Raw genomic sequence first — 22199 nt, forward strand, 5'->3', positions numbered from 1 at the left:
CACATGTATTTATATAAATAGTGAAAAATTTTATTTTTAAAGTTATTAATTTTTTAACACATATATCTCACTGTTTATATAATGACATGTTCCGATCACAGTGAAACATCTCCCGAAAGGACGGGAAAAGCGTGTACCTGCGTTGTACCCGATCTAGAATCCTAAAAGCAGCCGCCGACTCACACCAAGTTTACAGCCACGAAAAGTATAGTTTACCTAGGGGCTGAGGGGGTCGGATCGGGTGTGTCTCGGCGCACCAAACGAGTCGTGATTCGCGTGGGGAATTGGATTCCATTGGTCGCTTCAGTCTTCCGCTAAGCCTAAAAGCCATGTGGAATAGCCTCTACTTGCAACTTACCGGATTCTCTCACAATTGTATTTTAATTTCAATAATGTTATTCTTATCATATTTTTTTACCACAAATAAGTTGGACAATGATCTAAATTAATTAGCATTTAATCAAAATTTTAATCAATAATTAATAAAAAAAAATTGTTAATTAAATGATGATTGTGGTATACAAGGAGTCTCATTCTTCCACCTAAGACTATTTAAGTATTTTAATTAATAAAATGATTGAAATTAAATGATGTAGCTTGTCCAACTCATCCGCCACCTAAGATGGTAAAGAAATGTAGTATAAAATTGTGGTAAGAATAACATTTACTCTTTTAATTCGTTTGGAAAAACTTACATACAACAGATAAATTATTACCATATTCTTATCTAATAATGTATTATTATGTGCAATTTTTTTTTCATATAAAAATGTATTATTAAATAAAAATTACACGTGAGAGTAAACGCATTTTATATAGTGCTCTCCAATTTGAGGCATCCCCTTATAAAAATTCGGATCAATCAAAATGAGTTTGCCTGAGACTCAATTTCAAAACGAACATGTGACGCAAACAGGCAGTCAATACCATACTCTCTAATTCTTGGGTACGACCGCTCATGCCAGATCACTGGTTTATATAAATGATATGTGCAAGATAGGTCCTCTTAAATTACCTTAAGTAACTGAAGAAAGTTGAGATTCTACTAAGTACACGCAAGATCTATTATTTCTCCCGATGTGGGATTCACTCCCAACAGTAACATGTACATGCATCCCTTTTCCACAAAAATAAGTGACTGTATTCTTGCAGGATTTTTCTTAGATTTTGAATATGATCCCCTTGTGCATAAGTGTTTTTTTTGTATTTACACACATGCATAGATGCATAAAATACCTACACACATACATACAGGGTTATGCGAGAACCTTTAGTTTTGAAACTGTGGCGGTATCTTGTATTTCAGGAACTGTGTTCGTCCTTACTGTTTCTTCCCGTACCGTACAACAGCTGTAACAATACTATTTTTTTTCTTTCCTGGTCAGGACAATGCAAGTTGGGAAATATCAGTTTGATAAATGATGTTTTGAAGGCAGTTGATGCTTCTGGCTGCAAGATTGATCAGGTGAATATCGTGCTTGTCAATAAGTTTCTTCAGAATGTTTATACTTACTTTTTTTTATAGAAGCACTGACGATCAGATGCTACGCGTGCATATTTAGAAGAATGACGAGTCGGAATCGGTCATGGTCACATTTTTGCTAGCATGGGGGAAATATCAAACCCTGCTTTGCTGCTAACAAACCCTACCGCTTTCCCTCAGGTACGCGGGCTGGCGTAAACAATGTCAATAGATATGCCGAGTTGCGACGAAAAATCTAAATAAGCAATGAAATCTTCAATGTCTATAAAATGTTCAGTGGAAGCTTTTCACCTCTTCTGTTTCAGCTTTGACCTTTCCAAATCACTCTCAGTTTCCTTCCTGCATTCTACAGGGACTATTTTTCACTCCCTGAGAAGAAGACATGCTTTTTCAAATGCTACGCTGGATGCCATGGCAAGGTTCTGTTGCTGATTCGGCTACAAGAAACCCGATACCGAATAGCTCTCACTTCTTTGGTCGCCAACAAATTCCGGAGATGCTCTCAAAGCAGCATATGATTTCGAAAGCTTCAAAATCTTGCAAGAAGGATAAAAGAGTTTGAAATCTGTGAAACACCAGGTATATTCCATCCTAGTGAGAAAAATAGTGCAATTTGATGGTTGAGGTCAAAGCTTGGCATTGCCATCAACATATTCGAGCTAGTTGCTTGGTGTATAAAAACCCGGGGTTCGACTGGTTTTGGCTGACCCTTTGTACAGCGAAAGAATTGAATTAGGTTTATCACATAACGTTTGACGCGTGTAATCAGATACAAATAGTTTACGACACAATTGATCTCAAAAGGATTAATTTGAGATCTCATCGACGGGATACAAATAGATTCTGTCGGACCATGCATTTCTTACTGATGGATCAACGTCCGAAATGCATTTCCAAATTGCACTGTTACACTTGAAGCCACTTCCGAAGGCTATTTGCCACACTCGGTTTCCTTTCTTCATCCTTCCTTTTGCCTCCAAGTAGCAGAGTTCATACCAAACTGAAGACGATGAAGTATTGCCAAATCTATGTAATGTCATCCTTGAAGCTTCTCCATCTTCCTTGTCCAGCTTCAGACTATCTACTATGCCGTCGACGACTGCCCTTCCGCCAGCATGGATGCAGAAATGCTGGAGAGCCTTCTTGAAATTCGGCACATAAGTTCCCTTCTGGCGCGGTGAAAATAACAGTTTCCTGCGGATTACTGACCATACATATCGTAGCTGCTCGGAATATGGCAGCACGAGTGGCCCCAACTTGGATATGTTAATTCTTAAAGCTTTGGTGGCGACAGGTACAAGTGCCCTTGACAGTGAAACCCCTACAACACCATCTTCATCTGGTTGCTGGAAGACAGATTGGTATGCTTCATCATCCGAACCGATGTGTGTTCGGACAAGATGCTGGAGCTCGTACTTTGCTATTTTCTTGTCCTGCTTCCTACTGGACAATAGGATAGCAGCTCCTCCCATCCGAAACAAAAGGTTGGGAATAAGCATGGACTTTCTTCTACCTATATAACCATTGGGAGTTATAGCTTCCATGCTGAGAACTAAAGCCAATGAGTTCTTGTGGACTAGTAGAAGATCTTTAGCCAAACTTATCGACAACAGTCCAGCACTGCAACCCATTCCGCTGAGGCTGATGCTCTTTATGTTGCTACGGAATCCAAACTTGTTTATGACCATAGATGTAATGGACGGAGTTGGGCAGAAAAGGCTACAGTTTGAGACAAGGATGTCAATGCTTGTTGGATTTATTTTGTGCTTGGAAAGAAGGTCTTCGACTACAGAGAAGAGAACTGTTTCGGTTTCTTTTCTAGTAGCGTTTAAAGAAGAATGTGGAGGGAACTCATGGATTGTAATAGGCATGCAACTCTCCTCTCCGATTCCCGATCTTTCCATTACCTTGATTTGGAAATTTCGGCTTTCTTCGTCGAAGAGGTTTGAAATTTCAAGGTGTTCAATGTAGCTCTCCTTTGCGATTCGCAAGCTATTGGGAGGCATATAGCAAGTGAAGTCGACAAGGTATATACTCTTGGATTTGAATTTGAAACTGAGAACCGCAATGATAAGGACAGTCGCGGTTAAGAAATGTGCGATGGAGATTGGAGATTCTGTAATGTATCTAAGCAATACAGTCTCCATCTCAAATTGTTTTGTTTTGATTTGATTTGATATGTTGTTTGCTTATATATTAGTAGGAAAGAAAGTCTGAAATTCTTTCCAACTTACCTAAGATTCATGCAGAGCGCATTTTACTTGTGCTAATTAGCCTTAGGGTACTGACTACATGGGGTTGGATTTAATTGTTGTTTAGGGATTGGATTATTTCGTATACGCTACTTTCAAATTCGGGATTAAGTTGTTGACATGCTCGGCCTTTCGGGTCATCCTGAAGAGGTTTCAAGTTCGAATTCCCTAATCTCCCTCCATCAATAAAAACATAGCACTTGATTGTTTTAGTCCAACCTTAGGACTTATTTTGCCATACAACTATTTGTCTACTAGTACTTCTCTAAACTATATTGGATTTCAAATTCGAATTCTCTGACCTTTGTCGATAAAAACGGAGAGAGACCCCTCATCCCAAGTGTCCATGTTAATCGTCAATCTTTCTTTTGTAGATGTTAGCATCCCATGGGTAAAGTCAATCTCTAGTTTGTTTAGTCATAAAGTTTTCATGTGCACACAATTAGGAATCCTTCTAACTTGACAACAACAATTTTGTGTGAAATCAACTAAATCTCTCCGCAATATTAGCAGTGAAAACAACTTCCTAATTAGGCCTCTTGTCATTTGTATTAAAAACACGCCTAGAAAAATTTCTCATCATAATTTTTATCAAAAAATGTTTGGTGAAGCCATGAACATATAAATGACATGGCATGGACTTGTAACTGGTTGCAATTTTGGCACTCCAAATTGAATATTATTAAGTTTAATATTTTGTTGTATTCGGTATTCTTATTCAAACTGCTGTAATAGCAGTTGTTGTTATATATACAACTTACACACACGCATGCATTTAAACAATTGCATGTAATAAACAAATGTTGTAAAAGGGGGCGTGCTTCCTGCCCATGTTGCAACACATCAGAGCATGTGTTCCTTCTGCTGTAAAGGTGGCGTGCTGTCTGACAAGGAATATGTGCAGTATTCCTTCTGTCCAATCACATGGGCAAGTTCTCTCAACACTCCCCCTCAAGTTTGGAATGAATGTTGATTATTCCTAACTTGCAAAGCAAAGTCGTAAACTGGTATAAGCTCAGTGGCTTTGTGAAGATGTCGGCTGGTTGTTTCATGGTTGAGATGTGAGATGTCTCGATCATTCCACTTTGAACCCTTTCTCGTACAAGGTGGTAGTCAATCTCTATGTGTTTGGTTCTTTCGTGAAAGACCGGATTCGAAGCGATGTGAAGTGCCGCTTGATTATCACAATATAGCTTGACTGGACGTTCATGTTGGATACCCAAGTCTTGTAGAACAGATTTCAACCAAGTGACTTCACAACAAGTTGCTGCCATTGAACGATACTCTGCCTCTGCACTAGAACGTGACACAGTATTTTGTTTCTTGCTTTTAAAGAAGATCAAAGATTCTCCAAGAAATACACAGTATCCGGTGGTAGAACGTCGTGTGTCTCGACATCTGGCCCAATCCGCATCACAAAAAGCATTCAATTGAATTGGACTTCTTGCAGAAAGAAAAATACCTTGCCCTGGTGTGTGCTTAACGTATCGTAAGACTCGCTGGGCTGCCTCCAAGTGTGGAGTTCGAGGCTTCTCCATAAATTGACTAAGAATATGGACGGCATACACCAAATCAGGGCGCGTGATTGTCAGGTAGATTAGTCTCCCAACAAGTCGTCGATAATAGGAAGGATCAGTAATCCATTGTCCTTCGTCCTTTCTGAGTGATAAGTTTTGCTCCATAGGAGAGGTGGCTGGTTTTGCGCCAAGATGACCTGCATCCTCAAGTATTTCAAGGGCATATTTTCGCTGTGAGAGGGTGATCCCCTTGCTAGAGCGAGCAATTTCAATGCCCAAGAAATATCTTAATTGGCCAAGGTCTTTCAACTTGAATTGCTTCATAAGAAAAGACTTGGTATCTTCAATTGCTTGTATGTTATTTCCTGCCAAGATAATATCATCAACATAGACAAGGAGGGCAGTGAATTTACCATCATGGTTTCGGACGAACAATGAATAATCTGCCTTGGATTGTTGATAGCCGGTCTTTCGAAGAGCACAAGAGAGTTTGATAAACCATTGACGAGAGGCTTGCTTAAGCCCATACAAAGATTTATGAAGTTTACAAACTCGTGTCTCCCCCTTTCGTCCGAAACCAGGAGGCAAGGACATGTAGACATCTTCTTCAAGATCACCATGGAGGAAAGCGTTATTAACATCAAGCTGGTGGAGGTGCCATTGTTTGACCGAGGCAACAGCAAGGAGTAGACGAACTGTAGTCAATTTTGCAACCGGAGCAAAGGTCTCTCGATAGTCTAAGCCTTCAATTTGGCTATAACCTTTGGCAACCAAGCGTGCTTTATATCGCTCAATGGATCCATCGGATCGAAATTTGATTTTGTAAACCCATTTACGTCCAACCGGCTTCTTGCCAGGGGGCAATGGTTGCAGAGACCATGTCCTATTCGCAGCAAGGGCTGCCAGTTCTTCTTCCATAGCGAAACGCCAGTGAGGGTCGCGTATAGCCTGTGAGAATGAGCTGGGTTCGATGGCAGCTGAAATGGAAGTGGTGAAAGCACGATGTCGAGCAGATAAACGATCGTATGTGAGGACATCAGACAAAGGGTAAGGAGTACCTGGTACTTTGGTCAACGCCGAGTGAGATGAAGGGACGGACCGAGAAGGGAGGTTGATGTCGATGTGATATTGTTGAAGATAACCAGGTGCATGAGTGGGTCGTTTAAGACGAGGTGGTGAGGTGGAAAGAAAAGGAGTTGAAACCGAAACAGGACTCACCGGCGAAGAAGAGGATGGATCGACGAAATCCTGCTCCAGTAGAATGGACGGATGAATGATGGGATCATCATAGGCAGTATCTTGAGTATGTGGAAACACAAGTGGTGAAACTGCAGCAGAAGATGAAAAAGGGAACACATGTTCATGGAAAATAACATCACGGGAGATAAAGATTTTACCCGTGTGAAGGTTGTAAACTCGATATCCCTTTGTGCCATATGGATACCCAAGAAAAAGACACCGTGTGGCTCTGGCATCAAATTTTGTGGGACGATGGTGGTGGGTGGAAGAAAAACATAAGCAACCAAACACTCGCAAATGTGCATACGCTGGCTGTTTGTGGTGAAGTATTTCATAGGGTGATTTGCTTTGAAGAAGAGGAGTGGGAGTTCGATTTATGAGATAAGTGGCAGTGAGGATTGCATCACCCCAAAATTTCTTAGGAAGATGAGATTGAAAGAGTAAGGCTCTAGCAACATTGAGTAAGTGGCGGTGTTTGCGCTCTGCTACCCCATTTTGTTGGGGAGTAGAGACACAACTTGTTTGATGGAGAATCCCCTTATCTGAAAAAAATTGGGTCATAAAAAATTCTGGATCGTTATCACTACGAAGAACCTTGACTCGTGTGGAAAATTGTGTTTCAACAAGGTGGATGAAAGTGATGAGATAAGATCGTGCATCTAATTTGTGATTCATTAAATAAACCCATGTGCATCTTGAGAAATCATCCACAATAGTTAAGAAATATTGTGCCCCTGTGATGGTGGGAACATGGTAACCTCCCCAAATGTCAACATGAATTAACTCAAAAGGAGCCTTTGTGGTGATAGAACTCAAAGGAAAAGGAGCACGTGTTTGTTTGGCTAATGGACAGATCAAACAATCATCAATGCTACAAAAATTCAAATTTTTAATGCAAGTAGAGAGATGCCGTAAGGTCTTGTTGGAAAGATGGCCAAGGCGTTGATGCCAAAGCTGGGAAGAAGAAGCAACAATTGACGCTGAATTGCACCTGGTTTTCATCACATTATCAAGGTAGTAGAGTCCTTCTCGTTCAGTTCCCGTCCCAATCATCTTCCCCGATCGTTGGCCCTGAAGTAGACACATTTTATCAGTGAAGATGACAAAGCAAGATGAGGTATTAGTAAGTTTGCTGACAGAAATTAAATTCAGTTTAAATGATGGAACACAAAGCACGTTGTGAAGGGTGAGATCATTCGAGAGATGAACTGTGCCAATATGTGTGACATCGGCAAGTGCATGATTGGGTAAGTGCACTTGTCGATTGTATACCGGAACACTTGTGGTCATTAAGCTTAGTGAGCAGACCATGTGGTATGTGGCGCCTGTATCGAAAATCCAGTCATTTCCCTTATTGAGAGCAGAAGCACAAAAAACTCTACCTGACAAGTTATTCATAGTAGAGGTGGTACCGACATGATTAGATGTGGAGTTGGATTGACTCTTATCAAGGAGTGCAAGCAGATTGTGATATTGCTCGGAAGTGAGGTTGTAGGACGAAGAAAATGTTGCTGGAGGCGTTGGCTGGGTATCAACATGATTAGCCTTGGAATTGGAACCCCTGCGATCCTGATAATCTCCCTTATTGTTGTTGTCTTTTGCCTTTTTCAGTTTGCGGCATTGATCAATGGTGTGACCTTTCCAATTACAGTAGTCGCACTTGAGGTGTGCACGACAGGTATCTGAAGTGTGTCCAGTTGCATCACAACGACCACATTTTAGATGGGAATTTCTTGGAGAAAAATTCCTACCAGAGTTTCGCATGTTATCCCGCACGGCGAAAGCTGCAGTATCGGTGACTGAGGACCTTCCAGGAGCATGTATTGAAACTGTTCTTTGCTTCTCATCTTGAATAATAAGTGAGAAAGCTTTGTTGACAACAGGGAGGGGATCCATAAGTAAAAGTTGCCCATGAACCGCAGCGTAGGATTCATTGAGGCCCATGAGAAACTTCATGGTTTTCTGACTTTGCTGAAACTGCATTAATTCTTTTGCAGCTCCACATGTACAGGTTGGGAGAGTGCACATGGCATCACGTTCATCCCAAAAACTTTTCAGTTTGGTATAATATGCACCAATGTTCAAATTTCCTTGAACACTTCCATGTATCTCTTGTTCAATATGGAAGAGATGTACACTGTTTGTGTGAGAGAAACGTTCCTTCAACTCATTCCAAATATCAGCTGCAACATTGTTGTAGATGACACTTGCTCCGATATCTTTCGAGACAGAGTTGAGCAGCCAGGATTTCACGAGGTTGTTGCAACGAGTTCACTGTTGGAATTCCCTTGAGGATGCAGACTCGGGCCTTTTGATGGATCTATTGATGAATCCTTCCTTGTTCTTGGCATTGAGGGCCATGACCATGGCTCGGCTCCAAGTGGAGTAATTTTCGTCATTCAAAGGGTGTGTGACGAGGATCGCTCCAGGCTGATCAGAGTGATGAAGATAAAGAGGATCGCTGGGATCTTCGTATTTGGTGTGTTTGCTGGAAGAGTCAGTTGCCATGTCGGCAGGCAGTGTGCACTGTGCAGTGGCTGTGCTTGGCTGTTCTCTGCGGCTGTGCTTAATGGCTGTGAATGTTCTTCTGCGAGTGTGCAGTTTGCAGTGCACTGGTTGCTGCAGTAACAGATCACAGTATAGCAGCGGAAGAGTGAAGGCAGAGCAGAGCAAAGGATTGCCTATGCTCTGATACCATATTAAGTTTAATATTTTGTTGTATTCGGTATTCTTATTCAAACTGCTGTAATAGCAGTTGTTGTTATATATACAACTTACACACATGCATGCATTTAAACAATTGCATGTAATAAACAAATGTTGTAAAAGGGGGCGTGCTTCCTGCCCATGCTGCAACACATCAGAGCATGTGTTCCTTCTGCTGTAAAGGTGGCGTGCTGTCTGACAAGGAATATGTGCAGTATTCCTTCTGTCCAGTCACATGGGCAAGTTCTCTCAACAAATATTTTATCGAGCTTCAGTCGAATGATTATCAAGAGAGTAAGAACTGAAGAACTTTAAACATGTTACCCAAAAAATACAATGTCCGACGTGCGATGGATGCAATGGACGAAAAGATGAACTTTTCATGAATTGAAAATGTGATGCAACAAAGGCTAAAGCGAGTATATTGGATTTCATTAGGGTAACATGAAGAGTTCTTTTAAGTATAAGCATAGATTATCATTGGTTGCATCTACACTGGATGTCATTATAAGAAACTGACTCTTTGTATTTCATTACTTAATGTGTAAGAATTACAACTCAATATATATACAGTTCTCTAACAAAGCTTAGTACCTAATTACACATAATTAGGTCTCTAATACAGAGATTAGTTACAAAACTGTTACATCTATAAATGACAGCTGTACAAGCTGTTAGCTATGACTACTTATCCCTTTACACCCCCTCAAGCTAATCGGAGGAGAACCCAGAGAAAGCTTGGATTGAAGGAAATGAAATCGTGCCTTGGGTAAGGACTTAGTATGAATATCTGCAACCTGGTGTTCAGTGGGGACATAGAGCACCTTGACCAAACCTGCAAGAACAAGCTCCCGAATGTAATGGTAATCGATCTCCACATGCTTAGTGCGCGCATGAAAGACAGGATTGGAAGCCAAAGAAATTGCAGAAACATTGTCACACCACAGTATAGGGGGATGAGAAAGAGGGAAAGTAATGTCATTGAAAATCTTGCAGATCCATGTAAGTTCTGCAGCAGTAAGTGCAAGAGAGCGATATTCGGCCTCAGTGGAAGAACGGGCAACAGTGGGCTGCTTTTTAGCACTCCAACTGATAAGATTGGAACCGAAGTAGATACAATAGCCAGAAGTAGAGCGACGATAAAAAACACAGCCAGCCCAATCCGCATCAGAGAAAGCGGTGAGCTGCAGAGATCCCTTTTTGAACCAGATGCCTTGATCAATAGTGCCTTTGAGAAACCGAAGAATGCGTTTAACAGCCTGAAAATGAGTGTCACGAGGACAGTGAAGAAACTGACAGACTTGGTTCACAGCAAAGGATAAATCTGGCCGAGTCCAGGTGAGATACTGAAGGGCACCAACGATGGACCGGTACTCCTTTGGATCAGGCAGCAGGGTTCCAATGTGATCTAATTTAGTAGTACCAAGAGGAGTGGCACAAGGCTTGCAGCCTTCCATATTTGTCTTGATAAGAAGATCCATAGCGTATTTGCCCTGAGACATGAAAATACCATCAGAGGATCGATGGACTTCAAGACCAAGAAAATAATGGAGAGGTCCTAAGTCCTTAACAGGAAACAGGGTACTGAGCTGTTGAATAAAAGTTTGACACTGAGAGGCATCGGGACCAGTAACAAGTATGTCATCGACATACACCAAGACCATCACCAGAGAAGGAGCAGAGCGCACAAACAAAGAGCAATCAGACTGAGAATTAACAAAACCAAGAGAAAGCAAGGTGCGACCAAGTTTGTCATACCAGGCCCGAGGAGCTTGTCTTAAGCCATAAAGAGATCTATTTAGCTTGCAGACAAAGGAAGGCTTAGAGGCATCAACAAAACCAGGAGGTTGTTGCATAAACACCTCCTCTTTCAGAGAACCATGAAGAAACGCATTACTAATATCCAACTGATGAAGAAACCAATCATTTTGGACAGCAAGGGTTAATAAAATGCGAATGGTGACTGGTTTGGCAACAGGACTGAAGGTTTCTGTAAAATCAAGACCGGCTTGCTGGTGAAATCCCTTGGCTACAAGGCGAGCCTTGTACCGATCAATCGTGCCATCAGGTTTCCTTTTAATCCGGAACACCCATTTGCAGCCCACAATATTGTGGTGAGGAGAGGAAGGGACTAAGGTCCAAGTGCCTGTATTTGTGAGAGCAGCAAATTCATCGGACATGGCTTGAACCTAATGAGTATGTTTAGAGGCCTGGTGGTAAGTGGTAGGCACAAAGGAATCAAGGTTGAGGGGATGTTTAGTGGCAGAAAGAGCTTTGGGTTTGAAAACTCCTGCTTTAGACCGTGTGATCATAGGATGAGAGTTAGTGGGAATAGAATGCTGAAGAGGGGAAGAAGAATGAGGTGGCAGAGGAAAAGACGGATTAATTGGAGAAGAAGAGGAGGACATATGGGAGGGTGCAGCAGCAACTGGCTGAGATGAAGAGAGGATAGAAGAGACTGAAGGGTGCTGAAGAGTAGAAGGAGAGACAGAAGGATGGGGAATGTTAGGAAAAGGAAGGGTGAAGGAAAGAGATGAATCAGAGGCAGTGGAGGATGGCAGGGATGAGGGAGAAAGCTGCCTGGTATCATGAAAGGGAAAATGGTCTTCATTGAACAGGACATGCCGAGAAATATAAAGGCGCTGAGAGTGGAGATCTAAACAGCGATAACCTTTGTGCTGAAGACTGTAACCCAGAAAGACACAATGCTGGCTCTTGCCTTCCAGTTTCGAGGAAGCATAGGGTTTGAGCCAAGGATAGCAGCTGCAGCCAAAAATCTTTAACTTGGAATAATCGGGAGATTTGCGAAAGAGAAGTTCCCAAGGAGATGTATCCAACCGAGAAATAGGCAGCCGATTAATAAGATACAAAGCAGTGGAAAATGCTTCAACCCAAAATTTGTGTGGAACCCGAGAAGAAACCAAAAGAGTTCTTGCAGTCTCAGTAAGGTGTCGATGCTTCCGTTCAACACATCCATTTTGTTCAGGAGTGTGAGGACAGCTATATTGATGAGAGATGCCATTGCTGGAGAGAAATGAATTGAACACAGAACTGGTGAATTCACCCCCTGAATCAGATCTCAAGATTTTGATTTTATTACCAATCAAGTTCTCAACATAGGCCTTGAAGATGACAAAGAGAGAAAAGACCTCAGATTTAGCTTTCATAGGAAACAGCCATGTGTATTTAGTAAAATCATCCACAATCAACAAGTAGAATCTGTAACCAGTAACAGAAAGGACTGGAGACGGACCCCAAACATCACAATGGAGTAACTCTAAACTAGTTGAAGTAGAACTAGTGCTAGGAGAAAAAGACAGCTTATGGTTTTTGCCTATTGCACAATCTGTGCAAAAAAAAGATACAGACTTGTCACCAATGGAGGGAAGACACTGCTTATTTAAAACTTTCCGAAACATAGCAGAGGAAGGATGACCAAGTCTGTGATGCCATGTCTTCAACGAAACTTTAGTGGTAAGAAGAGCAGTATGTGAAGAAGAAGCCGGAGAGAGACCTTGAAGGGGATAGAATCCGTCTGTAGCTGGCCCTCTAAAAAGCGTCCTCCCCGAAGAGCGATCCTTGATTTCAGAACCATCAGAATCAAGGGTCAAAGAACAGTAGTTATCTTTTAAGAATTGATAAGCAGAGAGTAAGTTGAATTTCATCATGGGAACATGAAGAATATTATTCAAGCGGAAAGAGGCATGTGGAGTGGTGACAATAGAGTTACCAGTATGATGGATAGCCATACCTTGACCATCACCAACATACACCTTGTCTTCGCCAGAATAAGGATGTGGAGACCTAATTGCATAAATGTCATTAACAATATGAGACGTAGCACCCGAGTCCATCAACCAAGTGGGAGCAGATTGCTTAGAGGTAGTGTGAGCACACATAGCAGCAAGCTTGGCAGGAGGGATTTTGCCGGCAAAAGAATGATTCATCCGGTCATAGCAATCAAGAGCATCATGATCAAATGAATGACAGATCTGGCAAGAAATGCGACCACTAGAATTGGGACGATTTCCAGAGTTGTTGCCACCAAAATCAGTACGACTGCCAGAATTGGATCTGTATTGACCACGATGTCCACCATAATTGTTGAATTGAGGACGATTGTTGAAGTTCTTAGAGAAATTACCACGATGATTGCGTTGAGAGAAATTTCCACGAGTACCACGATTGTTGTTGTGAAACCTGGATGGCACAGATGACTGGTGAGCAGCAAAAGCTTGGGGAAAAGGATAGAACTGGGATGGTGTAGGAAGGAGAGGAGGTTGAGACTGCGCAGCAAACGCCTGAAACGGCTCAGAAGCAGGGGAAGCCATATTTTTCTTCTTGCGATTCATGAAAACTTCCTTGTTAAGCAACAAGCCATGAAGTTCATCCAGAGTTGTGGTAGAAATCCTGAGCATGAGAGAGTCAATGAACGACTCATACTCATCAGGTAAGCCATTGAGAGTGACAGCAATTAAATCATGATCAGAAACCGGAGCTCCAGCAGCCATTAAGGAGTCAGCAAGACCTTTGATGCGCTGCAGATAATCGGAGATAGAAAGATCGCCTTTGTGAACGGAGTGAAGGCGAGTGCGGAGCTGATGAATGTGAGCTGCAGACACACCACCAAATCGATGCTCAAGATTTAACCAGAGATCGCGAGATGAGGTGACACCAACAGTGAACGGAATAATATCCTCAGAGAGAGTAGAATTCAACCAGATCAGGATATTCTGATCTTTCTCATACCACGTTTCGAAGGCAGGATTTGGAACGCCAGTGCTGCAACCAGATTCATCAAGAGTAAACGGCGGCGGGCAAACCTCCGAGCCATCAATAATACCGGTGAGTTTGTAACGACGAAAAATTGGAGCGAATAGAGCTTTCCAGACAAGATAATTGTCACGCTTGAGCTTCGTAGGAACCATACAGCTGATATTCTGAACAGTTATAGAGGAAATTGAAGAAGAAGAAGAATTAGGGTTCATCCCAGTAAAATTGGGGAAAGAAGCCGCAGGAAGAGGAGTAGCAACAACTTCAGGTTGCACAGGAGAAGAAGTCGAAGACGCCATGATCGAAGATCAAAGAGCAAATCAAAGATCGAGGAAGCAACGATCGAAGAACAAATCGATCGAAAAAAAAATCGCAAGAGAAAGAGGATCGAGAAGCGGTTAGGCAGAGAGGCGGTGATACCATATAAGAAACTGACTCTTTGTATTTCATTACTTAATGTGTAAGAATTACAACTCAATATATATACAGTTCTCTAACAAAGCTTAGTACCTAATTACACATAATTAGGTCTCTAATACAGAGATTAGTTACAAAACTGTTACATCTATAAATGACAGCTGTACAAGCTGTTAGCTATGACTACTTATCCCTTTAGTCATTTGGTTACGTTTGGGACATCATCGTCAATGGGATACGAATGGATGCTGTCCGACCATGCATTTCTTTCTTTCCGATCAATATCCGCAATGCATTTCCAGATTGCATTGTTACACTTGAAGCCACTTCCAAACGCAATTTGCCAAACTCGGTTTCCTGTCTTCACCCTTCCTTTTGCCTCCAAGTAGCATAGCTCATACCACACCGAAGATGATGAAGTGTTGCCAAATCTGTGTAACGTCATCCTTGAAGCTTCTCCATCTTCTTTCTGCAGCTTGAGACTATCTACAATTCCATCAATCACCGCCCTTCCACCGGCATGTATACAGAAATGCTGGAGAGCCTTGTTGAATTTCGGAACGTAAATTGCCTTTTGCTTTGGAAAAAACCAAAGCTTCTTGTGGATCATTGACAATCCATATCGAAGCTGCTCAGAATATGGTAGCACGAGTGGCCCCAACTCCGATAAGTTAATTCTCAGAGCTTTGGTGGCCACATGTACAAGTTCCCGCGACAGTGAGACCCCTACATGTCCTGCTTCATCAGGTTGCTGGAAAACAGATTCGTATGCTTGGTCATCCGAACCAATGTGGGTTCGAACAAGATGCTGGAGCTCGTACTTAGCTATTCCCTCGTCTTGTTTCCTATTTGATAGTAGGATAGCAGCTCCTCCCATTCGGAACAAAATGTTTGGAAGAAGCATTGATTTTCTTTTACCATTATAACCATTGGGAATTACAGCTTCCATGCTGAGAACTAAAGCCAATGAATTCTTGTGAACTTTTAGAAGATCTTTAGCCAAACTTATCGACAAGATTCCCGCACTACAACCCATTCCACCGAGGCTGATGCTCTTTACTTGTTAATGACCATTGATGAAATGGACGGCGTAGGGCAGAAAAGGCTGCAGTTCGATACAAGAATGTCAATGCTTTTCGGATTTATGTTGTGTTTGGAAAGAAGGTCTTCAACAACAGTGAAGAGAACCAGTTCAGTTTCTTTTCTAGTAGCTTCCAATGAAGAATGAGATGGGATCTCATGCACTGTACGTAACAGGCATGCAACTCTACGATCCGATGCCTGATCTTTCCAATACCTTGGCTTGGAAGTTGACACTTTCTTTATCATGAATTCCCGATATTTCAATGTGTTCGATGAATTTCGAAGCTGGAGCCCGCAGGCTCTCAGGAGGCAGGTAGCAGGTGAAATCGACAAGGTATATACTCTTGGATCGTAAAAGAAAATAGAGAACTAGGGCAGTGATCAAGACAGTTGTAGCTAAGAAATGGGTGAGGGAGATTGGAGATAATTCTGTGGTGATAGGTGAGAAAGATGGAAACAATGCGGTCTCCATGTCGACTTGTTAATCGAGGAGTTCGCTTTGTTTTCGCATATAATGCAATTTAAGTACGCAGTGAAGGGTGTCTGAGATTTTACGCGTGCGTTGTTTGTTTCGTTGAAAAAGCTGAGATTTTACGCATGAATGATCATTTTTGTGACGATTAGACCTAAAGATTGTTCGCTTCTTAGTGCCTAATCTGTCTATCTTTCTTCTTTAGATAGTTACATTCTACGGGTAAGGGCAATCTCCACTTGGTTTGATCACAAAGTTTTCTTGATCATACAATTGTGAGGACCTTTTTAACTTGAGAACTCCCAATATACGTGACGTACCAAATATACTTATCATCAATCGACAACATTTGATAGGTTTGAAATTTTGTCACAATAACATTCTGTTATAAAAATGCTTCGGTATTTCTCAACGTTAGAAGTCAATAGACTTGGTGTTCTAGGCTGATAATCATGGGCAAGCCCTCGATTTTTTTTTTGGATTTAGATTTGGGAGTGGAGTGTAAAACCATAACCATGTGTTGAACTACGAAACTTTCAACATGATAGACACCTGATTCAAACGCATTTCCAACTAGTACTAAAGTTACGTATAAAATGATAGAAGCACATATGAACAAAAGTGCTTACGCATTCCCAAATAGGCCTTAAGAGCTAGTTGGTCTTCTTCAAACCTCTTCATTAGAAGTCGCTAACATTGCTGTTAACTCTCCATAACAATTCACGCTTAGCCAACTTGGGGCAAGGTGTTCTATCAAAAAATAAAAAGAACCTGGGGCAAGGTGGGAAATTCACAGTAACAAACTGGCTTGGGTTTGGTTGAAGTGGGCTCAATCTCATGCAGCCTTAAAGGCCCACAACCAGGAAGCCCATCGTTTCAATTAAGTACGAAGGCCACGCCACACAACTCTTCCACCTCCAACTCCATCTCTCGCTCGCTCGCTCGCTTTCTGTCTATTTTCTCTCTCTGTTTGCTGCGCCGCCGCCACCGGTCCACCACCACCCCAAAGCACTGGTCGACGCCATCTCCACCGTATACAGGCTTCACCGTAACAGAGATTCGAGAAAAGGGTAATTCTTATGACTGATAACTTTTTATGAAATGATATTTTAGTGTTTTTGTAATTTGAAATTCTTATATGAATTTAACAAAATTTGAACTCATTATTTGTTTTAATTTTTGGTTTTAATTTCTGATTGAAATGATTTATGTTGAAATTGGGAATGAATGCGTGGCAGATGGCGTTGAGAGGAGTGTGGCAATTGCAAAAACTGGTTGTGAGCTATTCTGATTGGGGAGGAAGCAGTAGGGGCATCAGGTTTGTTCGTCAAAACCCCACCACTGCTTGCAATTCTCTGTGTATTCTTATCAAGTTAGATTATCTGATTTTATTAATTTCGAAAACTTATGGGAATTTCTCATAGAAGCCCTCGATACTATTAGAACAACACCAACAACAAAGCCTTATCCCACTAAGTGGGGTCGGCTGTATGAATCCTAGAAAGCCACTACGCTCGATTTTGCGCCAAGTCTTCCGTGAGCTCTAAGTACTCAATACCATTATACTTCAGAGCAAAACACTTTGAACCCAATATTTAAGAAAAACACCCTTCTTTCTTTGCAATGGAAGAAGTGGTTTTTTTTTCTCCAACTGAGTTCTTGGATTGTGTTTTTATAGAACTTGTAGTTGTCAGGGTGTTTTTTTTTTTTTCTTTCAAATTTACTGGAATCCGCATAACTACTCTGATAAAGTATTGAGTGGCACTTTTTCCGTGCAAATGTGGCTTAAAATTTGGAAATTATAATTTATTGCAAGATCATTTTGAAGGGAAACTGTTTTTGTTAGTTTTCTTAATAATATAGGAAGGGAATGTGTTTCTCTAGGTGCAGTATGAAATTGGACGCTAGGGCCTAGGCTTCGTGACTTGGCCGCATTCTTTGCACTTTTAGGACATGACTTTTGGGTTGCAGCTGGGGAATGGGTTTGTGTTATGTGTTAGGGTATTTTGCATTACAATGTTAAGTTTGGAGGTTAATAGACTAAGAGCTGAACTGAAGTGAAGGTCATCATGGCATCGTCGGTCCAGCTACTGGAACTCTTTACGAGGCATATTTGTATTCTTTTAGCCTTTAGCCTTTAGAACCTTCTTAAATCGTAACACACACAAATGAATTTATGGGTCTCTTAGGATATTTAGGTGATATTTTCATTTAATAGCACATTCTCTTTCATTTTATTCCAATCTTTTTGGGGTTCCCAACATCGCGTTCCCCTAAGCAAGGCTCTAATTCTTTCCTGGTGTTCAAGAAGGGAATTGAATCCTTTTTCATTTCATTATATTGATGGATAATAATGGAATGTTAAACTTTACTGCTTTCCTTTTCAAGTTTTGATGAATTTAGTTGTTTACATGGTAGATCATTTATGGAGACATATCTACCGACATTTAAGGAGAAGAATCCTCAGCTAGAGGTGATTACTGAACTCATCCGCGGTCAGCACCCACATCTGAAGGGCTTATACAGTAACTCTCTCTCTCCCTTTATCTCTCTTATCAAGCACCCGTGCATGCAGTCACTTGCACTCATGGTCACTGCATAACACCTTAAATCCTCATGAGGCTTTTCTTTGTCAATGCACAGAGAACAAGACTGAAAAGGTGGTATGTGTGAAGAACATGGATTCAGAAGAGGTTCTTCAATATGCAAACAGGCTAAGAAACCAACTGGGGAGAAAAGTGGTGAAGCTGAAGACTAGACATGTAACCAAACATCCCAGCGTGCAAGGTACCTGGACAACTGACGTAAAGTTTTGAAGCACAAGAAACAATCGCATCGCAAACAGTTTCTTGTGGTGTGTTTCCGAGCAGTTGTGGACTATAGTTCGGAATTGGTAGTCAAGTCAGTTGTTTACTTTAGCAGCTTCTCTTCTATGAATATGGTATTATGTTCTTGATCAAATAATTTAACCTCATCAAGATGCTGTTCGAGATTATGATATTCTCAATTGGATGCTTACATGGAAAGTGACTGCTTATCATTGAGAAAATAGAAAAAAAAGCTTATTTTTAGATACGCTTCCATAATCTTCACCCAAATCTCACTTCACACTACACTGTATTGCGTCTCACTTTACTCCCATGCTATTGTTTCTTGTCCCTATTCTGTCAATTCCGTCAACAAAATCGTTAAAGAGATGTGTGAGTTGAAAATCTTTAAATTTTTATCTTCTTGGTTCACTTTTTTTATTTGTAAATTCTAATTAGTTTCTCCTACAATGCCCATGCCACATTAGTACTTGATGGTTTTGTTGACGGAGTTGTCGGAATAAGGTAAACTGAGCCACAGAACAAGAGCACATACGATGGGGAGAAACAACAGAGTGTGTAAGATTATGGGAGACTTAATAAAGAATACAGAGAGGTGGGTTAAACTCAAATTAGGGTTTGATTTCTCCATATTTAAGAAGAAGAAAAATATAAGAGAAGGATGAATTTCAATATTCGCGAATCAATTTCAATGTTATTGGATGCTTTTGCAAAGATTCTCAGGGTTCAGTCGTGGGAATCTCTACCTCTATCGCTCTCCCCTTCTTTATTTTTCTTAATCTAGAGAAATCGAACTTTGAGTTTAACCCACATCCTGCACTCATGGGTCTTACTAACAAAGTTGAAAAGATTAAATTGTCCATGTCAACGGAATTGTTAAAGAGATGTGTGGGTTGAAAATATTAAATTTTTATCTTCTTGGTTCACCTTCTTTTGTGTTAAATCTAATTAGTATCTCCTACAATGCCCATGCCACATTAGTACTTGATGGTTTTGTTGACGGAGTTGTCGGAATAAGGTAAACTGAGCCACAGAACAAGAGCACATACGATGGGGAGACACAACAGAGTGTGTAAGATTATGGGAGACTTAATAAAGAATACAGAGAGGTGGGTTAAACTCAAATTAGGGTTTGATTTCTCCATATTTAAGAAGAAAAAAAATATAAGAGAATGATGAATTTCAAGCTTCGCGAATCAATTTCAATGTTATTGGATGCTTTTACAAAGATTCTCAGAGTTCAGTCGTGGGAATCTCTACCTCTATCGCTCTACCCTTCTTTATTTTTCTTAATCTAGAGAAATCGAACTTTGAGTTTAACCTACATCCTGCACTCATGGGTCTTACTAACAAAGTTGAAAAGATTAAATTGTCCATGTCACGTTATCACAATTAACAACCCTTTTTAACTTATTTGATGAAATAAGATAAAGTGGGACATTGAGGAAGAGTGTACGTGTTAAAGTGAGACGATATAGAATGTAAGGGTAAAGTGGAACACGGGGATAGATTGCAGGTGTAAAGTGAGTTAATATAAAGCGTACGGGGCTAAAATGAGATTTGATGAAAAGTACGGGTATGATAACTAAAAATAAGCCTATATAACTTTCAATGGAACGAATGATTTTAAACAGCTTACAGAAACCAAAGAATGAGATCAAACTATCTTTCTCTTTGAAGACACATGAGAAACGAAAAGAAAGTAATACAAAATGGCTTGATTTTGCCAACAAAATAATAATGAATCTAATTAATAAATTAATTAGAACAAACTGGGTAATTTCGTTAGTTGACTGCAGAACAAATGCGGCGGATTTCACCATTTGTGGCAGATTTTACACCGATGTTACTCATTTTCACCATGGATTTTCCGAACTCGACGTTGAAATTCAATGCTTGTAAGCCTCTCACGCCCAGAAACCGTTGGACAAAACTTTTAGTGGTGGCGTCGGTCCATAACTTCTGATCCGACTCCAGTATCCCACGACCATTCTTCAAGTTTGTGAAGAAAGTTGCATCGAATCGACTTGCGCTGCCTGTGTCTAAATCAACACGCCTGGCCGCGTCACCATTTTCAGGGCAAATTGATCGTAGTTGAGCAAGGAATAAAGGGTCGATTGTTTCGTCAGCGCCATTTCCGGTGGTGGTGAAGTTATACAGTCTGTACCTGAAGAACTGGCAAGCTGAGGTGCCAATGGTGTGTGCGCCAACTAGCGTGACAAGATCTTGAGTGTTGAGACCCAAATCTTGGAACTTGGCCTTTTGTACATCAATGGAATCTCTAAAGCCAGGCAGATTAGTAGTCTCGGTTGCCAGCGAAACTCGTCCATCTCTTCTTCCAGTAAGCACATTCCAAGCGAATCCTTTGGTCTGTAGAATTAAATTTATGTAAATTAGAAGGAGATAATTAATTAACTAGACATTATAATTTAGCTAGATACATGAATATTGAGCAATGTTATTCCCAAACTTGGAATGTAATTATGCATTCCTTCCGTTAGTGTTTTAATATCAACTTAAAATTAACAAGCACACAAGAGCTGCAATCAAATTAATAATACTTACCAGAACCACGGAATCACGGGCAGCAAGAGCGAGAATATCTGCACAAGAAACAACCCCGGGGCATGCCGCTTCGAGCTTGGTCTTTGCATCGTCAATGACTTCCCAACCTCTTAAACCGCGGTTAGGTCCAGCGGTTTTCTCAGTGTTGGGGCCGTCAAGAAGGACAGAAGCATCACAACCTTGGACAAAGCAGTCATGGAAGTGCATCCTTAACAAGCCAGGAGCAACGGAAGGGTTGGAGTTGAAATGAGTTTGAACTGTTTGTTTGACAATAGACTCTGCCGTGGGACATGTACGCGAATAGAATCCAATGCGCGTAAGTTGGCCTTGGCATTGCACCACCAAACCCACAATAAGCATCTGTAGAAAGTGCAGTAACAATAATTTGGAGGAGCTCATCTTGTGGTACAGCTTGGTGGTTAAAATGATGTGTAAATAGTGCAAGCTAGACGCAGCTTGTAGCTTTTGGCTTTGCTAGTAGGAAGATGATATCTGCTGTGAAACAAAGTGCTTTTGGCTCTGTGAGTATTGTAATCTGCTGGTTGTGTTTTGGAGTGAATGAAGCCTTCAAGCTTCAAGTATTTATAGGAGATAACGCGGAGGAGAAATTGATTCATATGCATGTATGTATGTGAGGGTAAACAAAGTCGGGCTACAAGATGCAATAATGCATGGGTCAACCAGAAGAGGAAAGATCAACTCTCTCTATCTATATATTTATCTTATCGGCTGGCTCGCCCTTGGCAGTTACCCCTGAATGCATGGTGCTGTTACTTCGCTTGTTTTTGGTCAAACTTGGAGCGGTCCACTTCTGAATTTTCTATTCCTACTTTGTCAACCATATATATATGGGTTTGGATAGTG

The 22199-nt window shown here is 41.0% G+C and overlaps 3 protein-coding genes and 1 pseudogene across 3 annotated transcripts; 1 reads left to right on the top strand and 3 right to left on the bottom strand.

The window, feature by feature from the left end:
* Positions 1-2289: 2289 nt before the first annotated feature.
* LOC137716865 (3-ketoacyl-CoA synthase 7-like) lies at positions 2290-3630 on the bottom strand. Its single transcript, XM_068456227.1, has one exon. It carries the CDS (start codon positions 3628-3630, stop codon positions 2290-2292), a length of 1341 nt encoding a protein of 446 aa, XP_068312328.1.
* A 10956-nt stretch (positions 3631-14586) lies between these two features.
* On the bottom strand, positions 14587-15942 carry LOC137716897 (3-ketoacyl-CoA synthase 7-like; annotated as a pseudogene).
* Positions 15943-16870: 928 nt separating this feature from the next.
* Positions 16871-18968, top strand: LOC137718067 (large ribosomal subunit protein mL43). The gene is made up of 4 exons (XM_068457579.1): positions 16871-17012; positions 17181-17260; positions 18361-18467; positions 18586-18968. Exons 2-4 carry the CDS (start codon positions 17181-17183, stop codon positions 18756-18758), a joined length of 360 nt encoding a protein of 119 aa, XP_068313680.1. The 5' UTR covers positions 16871-17012; the 3' UTR covers positions 18759-18968.
* A 1534-nt stretch (positions 18969-20502) lies between these two features.
* Positions 20503-21850, bottom strand: LOC137716840 (peroxidase N1-like). Its single transcript, XM_068456208.1, has 2 exons — positions 21336-21850; positions 20503-21140 (listed from the first exon to the last, which is right to left on the bottom strand). The coding sequence occupies exons 1-2, from the start codon at positions 21732-21734 to the stop codon at positions 20556-20558; spliced, it is 984 nt and encodes a 327-aa protein (XP_068312309.1). The 5' UTR covers positions 21735-21850; the 3' UTR covers positions 20503-20555.
* Positions 21851-22199: the final 349 nt, after the last annotated feature.

The sequence above is a fragment of the Pyrus communis genome, chromosome 15 (genome assembly GCF_963583255.1).
Source record: "Pyrus communis chromosome 15, drPyrComm1.1, whole genome shotgun sequence".
NCBI lineage: Eukaryota > Viridiplantae > Streptophyta > Magnoliopsida > Rosales > Rosaceae > Pyrus > Pyrus communis.